Source organism: Oncorhynchus keta, chromosome 4 (assembly GCF_023373465.1).
Source record: "Oncorhynchus keta strain PuntledgeMale-10-30-2019 chromosome 4, Oket_V2, whole genome shotgun sequence".
NCBI lineage: Eukaryota > Metazoa > Chordata > Actinopteri > Salmoniformes > Salmonidae > Oncorhynchus > Oncorhynchus keta.
The window spans coordinates 16781502-16791547 of NC_068424.1; the positions used below are offsets into that span (position 1 = coordinate 16781502).

The 10046-nt window shown below is 42.6% G+C and overlaps 1 protein-coding gene across 1 annotated transcript in view; it reads right to left on the reverse strand.

Moving 5' to 3' along the window:
• LOC118382466 (pinopsin-like) overlaps positions 1–9648 on the reverse strand; it is an 11045-nt gene extending 1397 nt beyond the window's left edge. Inside the window, exons 1-4 of the mRNA XM_052497557.1 lie at positions 8901–9648; positions 6443–6631; positions 4556–4695; positions 1395–1628 (exon numbers count right to left, since the gene is read on the reverse strand). Of these exons, the coding sequence (XP_052353517.1) occupies positions 1395–1628; positions 4556–4695; positions 6443–6631; positions 8901–9267 (930 nt within the window). The 5' untranslated portion in view covers positions 9268–9648. The remainder of the gene's footprint in view (positions 1–1394; positions 1629–4555; positions 4696–6442; positions 6632–8900) is intronic.
• Between the last annotated feature and the right edge of the window lie 398 nt (positions 9649–10046).

A 10046-nucleotide genomic window follows, 5' to 3' on the forward strand; every position in this document is an offset into this window, starting at 1 on the left:
CACTCTCTGTCTATATTACTTTTCATTGGAGATTTCATTGTGCAACACTATACTGAGAAAGAGAGAAAAAGAGAGAGAGAGAGAGAGAGAGAGAGAGAGAGAGAGAGAGAGATAGAGAGGGAGACATGGAGTGAGAGGGTGAGAGAGAGAGAGAGAGAGAGAGAGAGAGAGAGAGAGGGACATGGAGAGAGGGTGAGAGATGGAGAGAGAGGGAGAGAGAGAGAGAGAGAGAGAGAGAGAGAGAGAGAGAGAGAGAGAGAGAGAGAGACGGAGAGAGAGAGAGAGACGGAGAGAGAGGGAGAGAGAGAGAGGTAGAGATGGAGAGAGGGTGAGAGAGGGAGAGGGAGAGAGAGGGAGAGAGAGAGATGGAGAGATGGAGAGAGAGAGAGAGAGAGAGAGAGAGAGAGAGAGAGGGGGGGACATGGAGTGAGAGGGTGAGAGAGAGAGAGAGAGAGAGAGAGAGAGAGAGAGAGACGGAGAGAGAGGGAGAGAGAGAGAGAGAGAGAGAGAGACGGAGAGAGGGAGAGAGAGAGAGAGAGAGAGGAAGAGATGGAGAGAGAGGTAGAGATGGAGAGAGGGTGAGAGAGGGAGAGGGAGAGAGAGGGAGAGAGAGAGATGGAGAGATGGAGAGAGGGGGAGAGAGAAACACATGCACAACAACATCGCATGAACACAGAAATGCACACAAGTAATCACACATTGATTGCCGCATTGAGAACTGATCTGAGGGTCAAATCAAAGAGTCAGAGCACATCACAGAGTGTGTTTGGATCGGTGCAAATGATTATATTATGCTAATGTTAAGTATCAAGGGATGGGAGAATTTTCAAATCAAATCCAATCTAGCATTATTGTATCATCCATGTACACCCCCCGCACACACATGCACGGCCACGCAAAGACACATACACAGTACATAAACAAACACGCACAACATACAAGCAGGGTGTATAACACCTGAATGAACATAGTGTACTTAGTATACTTTCCAGTTCCACACGTATACTTGTAGTCTACTACATTTTACCCAGGACAAATCCGACCTCAACACTGAGACAACATTATATGGTGGTTGTGTTGGGATGTAGTATCTGCTGACGAACAATCTGCATCTCTACATTGTTGTGAATGGGTGCGTGCGATAGGGCACATTGTCTTTGGTCGCAGGGATGCTTTCAAAACACAGGCACAGGTTGCAGGTTATTTTACAGACAACACACACGCTCTCTGTGGCAGTCCGCGCAGCCTTTTAAGTCTTCAGCTCCTCTCAACTAACTGTCACCATGGATACGGCTGGGAGGAACTGAAGACTGACATCGCCACACAGGAGTTCAGGGTGTGTGTGTGTGTGTGTGTGTGTGTGTGTGTGTGTGTGTGTGTGTGAGTGTGTGTACCTGTCTGTTCATATAGATGTATATAACAGGGTTGATGACTGTAGATGTCTTGGCCAGCAGAGAGGGGACTATGGTGACCTCAGGGGTCAAAAGGTTGCGAGGGCCAAAGGTCGACAGTAGGGCCGCTACACCGTACGGCAGCCAACACAACAGGTAACACGTTACCATGGTTACCACCATCACCAGCACACGTTGCTCACGACGACGGGTTACCGCCGTGCTCACATTGCTCACCTGGAGGGAAGACACACACACACACACACACACACACACATAGACTTTAACTAGCTTGTTAACACATTCTCAATTTAGAAAGAAACACACGCTATTTAAAGTCTATACATTAATGAGCCTCAGAAGTCTCCCTAACAACCTCAATCCCCAGGAATCCTCAACTTTCTTCATCCTGTACTCTTCTTAAGGAAGATTGTGCCAGAAAGTACGTTTTGGGGTTGATGATCGACGACAATGAATGATCTTTAGTTACTCTGTTACATCTGTCGCTGTATTATATAACACTGCTGCTATTCTGTAGTTGAAATATATTTCAGATACTCCATGTGTATGTTGTTTATATTGAGTGCCAGTTTCAAATTGATTGCACAAGTATTCATGCAGAAGATATAGCATCATTTAGAGATGGTTATTGTATAGAGATTTGGGATCATCAACTAGATTAAGCCATGGGCCAATTATTTATTAAGCAGATGCTCAGGGGGCCAGAACACTACAAATAATTGGCATATTGCATATTGACCACAATAAGTCCAAACAGATACACCATTTTTTTCACCCCTTTTCCGTGGTATCCGTGGTATCCAATTACAGATGCACAATTGAGAGCATCCTGTCGGGCTGTATCACTGCCTGGTACAGCAACTCCAATGCCCGCAAGCGCAGGCCTCTCCAGAGGGGGGTGGGGTCTGCCAAGCGCATCACTGGGGGCACACTGCCTGACCTCCAGGACACCTACAGCACGCGATGTCACCGGAAGGACAAAAAGATCATCAAGGACATCAACCACTCTAGCCACGGCCTTTTCGCCCAGCTACCATCCAGAAGGCGAGGTCAGTACAGGTGCATCAAAGCTGGGACCGAGAGACTGAAAAACAGCTTCTATCTCAAGGCCATCAGACTGTTAAATAGCCATCACTAGCAGGCTACCACCCAGTTACTCAACATGAAGTGCCTGCAGTACTCCAGGACCAGGGTTCCATGCCCTAGAGACAGAACTAAATATTCTATGTGAATTTCCATATATCAATGACACTAACAAAAGGGTTGAATTGTTCAGCAAAATGTGCAGTAAATGCTAACACAGCTTTGGTGATGAATGCATTTAGTACATAATGCATTTACTGTCATATCTCTATCAGGCTTGCTGTGACATGGGCCTGGATGGTGCTACATCTTCAAGCTGCCAGACTGAGGACTGTGGCCTTCAGTTGTACTGAACGCAAGGGTCTTACCTGGAAACAGGATGCACCTGAGCTCTATTCTGAGTCTTATAGCAAAGGGTCTAGAGTTCCTTGAGATGTTTCTACAACTTGATTGGAGTCCACTTGTGGTAAATTCAATTGATTGGACATGATTTAGAAAGGCACACACCTGTCTATATCAGGTCGCACAGTTGACAGTGCATGTCAGAGCAAAAACCAAGCCATGAGGTCGAAGGAATTGTTTGTAGAGCATCCGGGACAGGATTGTGTCGAGGCACAGATCTGGGGAAGGGTACCAAAAAATGTCTGCGGCATTGAAAGTCCCCAAGAACACAATGGCCTCCATCATTCTTAAATGGAAGAAGCTTAGAACCACCAAGACTCTTCTTAGAGCTGGCCGCCCGGTCAAACTGAGCAATCGGGGGAGAAGGGCCTTGGTCAGGAAGGTGACCAAGAACCCAATGGTCACTCTGACAGAGCTCTAGAGTTCATCTGTGGAGATGGGAAAACCTTCCAGAAGGATAACCATCTCTGCAGTACAGAAACCTGGCACCATCCCTATGGTGAAGCATGGTGGTGGCAACATCATGCTGTGGGGATGTTTTCAGTGGCAGGGACTGGGAGACTAGCCAGGATCGATGGAAAGATGAACGGAGCAAAGTACAGAGAGATCCTTGATGAAAATCTGCTCCAGAGTGCTCAGGACGTCAGACTGGGCAAAGGTTCACCTTCCAACAGGATAACGACCCTAAGCACACCGCCAAGACAACGCAGGAGTGGCTTCTGGACAAGTCTCTGAATGTCCTCGAGTGGCCCAGCCAGAGCCCAGACTTGAACCCGATTGAACATCTCTGGAGAGACCTGAAAATAGCTGTGCAGCGATGTGAAACGTGGCCTTTAAACTTTGAACACGTTCTGTCATACTGAATGCAGCCCAGGCAAATGTAATCGATCATCACGCCATTGCATTGATCAACCAGTGGTGTGTTAGATACCACACACATACGTTTGCTTGATCACCCCTTGATCACCCCTTGATCACCCCTTTATCATCCTGGAGGAAAAATACAGAAATAAAGAAATAAAGAAATAATATAAATGAATAAAATTAAAGTGGGATAATTTTTTTAAATGAGTATTTATCTATTTGTGTGTGCAATCATTCATCCATGTATTTATTTATCTAATTACGTGTGTATGTATTTATTTATTCATTTAATTCTAATTATGGCAGCTTTGGTCCTCTATATCAGAACCACAAGTTCCATTCCTAATGTAAAGGAAGATGATGTCTGTGTGATTACTACATGTGGTGGTGATGAAGATAATAAAAGTCCTAGACTGAGAAGCATCTGTACTGCCTGTAGTGATTCAGAACCTGAAATATCATCATTAAGTCCACAGTGGGTGATGGTATCCAAGCTAATTTTTCAGACGGCTAGATGTTTTTTTTTCAACTAAACTGTCACATCTCTTAACTCTCTAAGCTCTAAACTCGTTTTATAAGCATGGGGAAATAACATTTTTGGTGAGAAGAGAAGGAGAGATGTGTGTGTCAAAATAGTAGTGGGGTGAGGATTTGACACGTACATGGAGAGTATATGTTCAGCAGGTGGTGGTGCTACAGTTACACAAACCCCAGGCACTTAGCTCTAAACTCAACTCTCTAAACTGTAAACTGAGTGAAGGGTTAGAATAGGTCAGAGGTCGGGGGTTAGTTACCTGTTTGATAGCGCTGAGCAGCTTGCCGTAGCTGTACATTATGACAGAGAAAGGCAGTAACAGACAGAAGGTGAACAGACAGACGATGTAGGAGATGTTGTTGGGTGTCTGGGTCCTCCAGTCCACTGAACAGGTGGTTCCTAGAACACAGTACAACAATACACACTGTCAATATGAATACTGTTACTATGAATACGGTTGCTGTTACTATGAATACTGTTACTATGAATACTGTTACTATAAATACTGTTACTATGAATACTGCTACTGTTACTATGAGTACTGTTACTATGAATACTGTTTCTGTTACTATGAATACTGTTACTATGAATACGGTTACTATGAATACGGGTACTATGAATACTGTTACTATGAATACTGTTACTATGAATACTGTTACTATGAATGCTGTTACTGTTACTATGAGTACTGTTACTATGAATACTGTTTCTGTTACTATGAATATTGTTACTGTTACTATGAATACTGTTAATATTACTATGAATACTGTTAATGTTACTATGAATACTCTTACTATGACTACTGTTACTATGAATACTGTTACTGTTACTATGAATAATGTTACTGTTACTATGAATACTGTTTGTGTTACTATGAATACTGTTTGTGTTACTATGAATACTGTTACTATGAATACTGTTTATGTTACTATGCATACTGTTACTATGAATACTATTACTGTTACTATGAATACTGTTACTGTTACTATGAATCCTTTAACTATAAATACTTTTACTATGAACAATGTTACTGTTACTATGAATACTGTTACTATAAATACTGTTACTATGAATACTGCTACTGTTACTATGAGTACTGTTACTATGAATACTGTTTCTGTTACTATGAATACTGTTACTATGAATACTGTTACTATGAATACTGTTACTGTAAATACTGTTACTATGAATGCTGTTACTGTTACTATGAGTACTGTTACTATGAATGCTGTTTCTGTTACTATGAATATTGTTAATATTACTATGAATACTGTTAATGTTACTATGAATACTCTTACTATGCCTACTGTTACTATGAATACTGTTACTGTTACTATGAATACTGTTTATGTTACTATGAATACTGTTTGTGTTACTATGAATACTGTTACTATGAATACTGTTTATGTTACTATGCATACTGTTACTATGAATACTATTACTGTTACTATGAATACTGTTGCTATGAATACTGTTACTGTTACTATGAATCCTTTAACTATAAATACTTTTACTATGAACAATGTTACTGTTACTATGAATACTGTTACTATGACTACTGTTACTATGAATACTGCTACTGTTACTATGAATACTGTTTATGTTACTATGAATACTGTTTGTGTTACTATGAATACTGTTACTATGAATACTGTTTATGTTACTATGCATACTGTTACTATGAATACTATTACTGTTACTATGAATACTGTTGCTATGAATACTGTTACTGTTACTATGAATACTTTAACTATACATACTTTTACTATGAACAATGTTACTGCTACTATGAATACTGCTCCTATGAAGACTGTAACTATAAATACTGTTACTGCTTCTATGAATACTGTTACTATGAAGACTGTAACTATAAATACTGTTACTGTTACTATGAATACGTTTACTATGAATAATGTTACTAGGTAACAAATACTGTAGTTCCATATGCCAACAGATTTTCTTTGAATGGAAGACTTCTTATTGCACATTCACTCACACACACACACACACACACACACACACACACACACACACACACACACACACACACACACACACACACACACACACACACACACACACACACACACACACACACACACACACACACACACACACATGCACACACACACTCGCACGCACGCACCTGGTCCCTCGGGGCCATAGCTGCTCCAGCCCAGCAGCGGGGGCAGTGTCCAGGCCAGGGCGTAGACCCAGGAGAAACACACTCCAGCCACCGCTGTACCGAAGTCAGTACCATCCGCCTGCATCCGACACAGCATGGTACAGCAACGCTCATAGGACAGCACTGCCAGGGAGATCAGAGACACGATACCTGGAACACATGCACAAGTGTCTGGAGAATAAGAGGGAGATTGAAACCCCAACATTAATTATTTGTATGTTTAATCACTTTAGGCTACTATTGAAGTTCATTGAGAAAATCTTACTCAAGATCCCAACAAAAGTTGTGATGCAGCTCTGCTGAACATTAAAACATTAGACCTGTCAGTGGCGATTTTAGCATGTAAATCTTGGTGAGGCAACAACAACAAAAAACGTGTAGATGCATGCCAGAAAAGCCACAACACAACAATACATTAACTGCCCACAAACTGTTAGGGCCTACATAAAGCTGTCCCAACAGCAGAGTCCCAACAGCAGTCCCAACACCTTACCACTGCTACACCTGGCTATCAGCGGAGCCTTGTTTGGCAGCGAAACAGTTCATTCAGCCTCATTTACTGCCTTTAAAAAAAACATGGCTGACTTGCTTCAACAAATGTGGTTTCTACTGAAATTTGAGATGTACAAACTATGGCATAAGGGGATGACGACTGGATAAGAGGCCATCCATTATTTTGATTAAGACATTAATGAACGAGCTAGGACGTAATCAATATAACTACTTGTTCAGCACTTTTGAAATGTGCAGCAACAGAATTCAGAACATGGGCCGTTCTTACAGTATTCTCCCTGTACACCAAGTCAGAACCGTAGAATAAATAAAGGGGAAATATAAGCAGACAAGGAAAGCTCTTACAATATTCAATGATTACATTTCTCTAAAATAGGCTATAGGCTACATGTGCACCACCAAGTTAGAACAGTAGGCAAAATTAAGAGGGGGAAAGGGACCAAATTATTAGGGTGAGGAACATTGGCTAATAACAACTTACTATTTATTTTGATTTAACCAGGCAAGTCAGTTAAGAACAAATTGTTATTTACAATGATGGTCTACACTGGCTAAACCCGGACAACGCTAGGCCAATTGTGTGCCGTCCTATGGGACTCCCAATCACAGCTGGTTGTGAAACAGCCTGGATTCGAACCAGGGTGTCTGTAGTGACGCCTCAAGCACTGAGATGCAATGCCTCAGGACGCTGCGCCACTCGGGAGCCCACAACATAACATACACTTAGTATTAATTTCTTAGCTACAGTGTACATATCTCCCCGGCATATTACATTATTTTGCAGCAGTATACAAGACATTCCTGGACTCACCTTGTTGTGCTGTGCTCACTTGAACAGGAAGGTGGTGTGACGGTCTTTCGTGGACAAATTGTGTCATCAAACTTTGTTATAAAAATTCTGTCATTCTCTGGATTTATGGTGTATTCAAAACAACTGGGAACTCGTAAAAAAACAAGGTCGAATCATGGTGACATCAGTGATCTTCAGGTCAAGCTCTAAAGAGAGGCCTAGTTCCCAACGTGCGATTCTGCGTTGGATGACCTTTCAAAAAAAATTCAGACTTCCCAGTTGTCTTGAACTTACTGAAGTCAGATTTTCAGGTCCTGAGTTTCCAATTATTTTGACAGCATGGCCAATGTTGAATGTTTATCATTTTAAGCTTGGAAAAGAGACACTTAAACCCAGACTCGGGACCACTCCACTGAATAGTAGGCTAGTGATTGCTTTGCAATGCTTGCAGTTAGCCACTGATTCCTTCCAAACCACTCATTGTTGAATTTGCAATTTCCATCTTGTTTTTAAATGTTTATGTCCAATGGCCGATGAGCACAGATACATTTTATCTACAATTTGTCTTCATTATTTATCTTCATATGACAAGGATTAAAATGGATTTGCCAGTAGATTGTCGACTTGATTCATGATGATGACTGCTAGCTTACAAACTAAGATTTTTAAAGTATGATGTTGACATGATCAGTCCAATCAAAGCTACTGTAGATATAATGTGGTTTGACGTTATTTTCAACTGTGGCCAATGATCTTGAGCTTTCTTGGATGGGCACTTCTAAAGTAACTCTATGGCAGCACCCATGAGGCTTGAATTTGCGAGCTCTACCCTTACATTTGGCAGTGACTTAGTGTCCCCAAGAGTGACAGAACAGTGAGCCAATCACAGCGCAACTAGAGAACATTACCAACCCCTACACACCCCTATCTCCCACCCCACCACCACAGAAAGCACTGAGCTACACTCCATTGAATTAAATTGTTTGCAAAATGATATCAAACACACTTTAGTGAATACTTTTTTAAACTTTATTTCAATTGGTTAAGGTTAAGGTTTGGGGTTGTGGTAAGTTTAGTCGATAAATATGACACACACACCCACACTAGGCTACTCACCCAAACAGGAGTTGATGAAGCCATACCAGACGCATCCCGCCCTACCGATCAGCCACCTGCCCTGCGTGGCAGCAGCGAAGCTGAACGGTGTCCCGAGCACGCAGACCAGCAGGTCCGAAACACACACACTCAACAGCAGGACGTTGATGGGCGAGCGCAGCGTATGGTACCGGCAGAATAACGTTAACACCAGGAGGTTGTTGAGGAAACCGAATGTACCTATGAACCCCAGACACACTGCCACCACGAGATGTCCCGTAGGACTCAGAGAACCTGAGCCTCCTCCCTGCGTGACCACCGTTTTACCGTCACTGACTCCCCATGGGCAGCTCACGCCGCAGCTCAGACTGACGTTAGACACTATCATACCGGCCCGTTAGTTACTCTACAGGTGGCCGGTGGAGTTTGGAGGAAAGATAATCCATTTGGTTCGGTCTCTCTGTCTCTGTCAGCCCATCACGAGAGGAGCACAAACAGCCGCGTGAAACATTGTAGTGTTTACTCACATCCAACTCTGCTCATGGGCTGGGAGAGAAAAAGGACACCACTAAAAAAGTGAATGTTCGTTCACTGTTAGCTGAAAACAACATCCCTTCATCAGGTGAATTCCACTGGGTAGAAACGGCAGTCCTCTCCTGCGCCCCGCTCACCGACTGGCTGCGTAAAGTTCAGTTAACTCTCAGTGAAGGATGTGTGTGTGTTTCCCTCCCCGTGGTCCACAGTGTGTACTCGGAGGTCATCTTGCTCTGCCCGCCACCGGGAGTCTTCTCGCGCTTTTAAAGGTGTGACGTTACATATCCTGATGCAAGAGAGTGTAAGGGAAAAGATTGGTCGGGAAAGGGGGCACATGGCAGCATAAGTGGTCATTTCATAATAATAAAAATAATAATGATGTTTCATTGTCACATTCACCGAATAGGTGCAGCGTAATATGTTATTCTACAGGGTCAGCCATATTAGTTGAGTAGTATGGCGCCCCTGGAGAAAATTAGGGTTGTGTCTTGCTTAAGGGCACATCGACAGATTTTACACCTTGTCGGCTCAGGTATTTGAACCAGCGACCTTAGTTACTGGCCCAACGCTAATAAGAGAGGAAATTATATTCATAAAACTGGTGTTTGTTGTTGATATATCCTTTCAACAAAA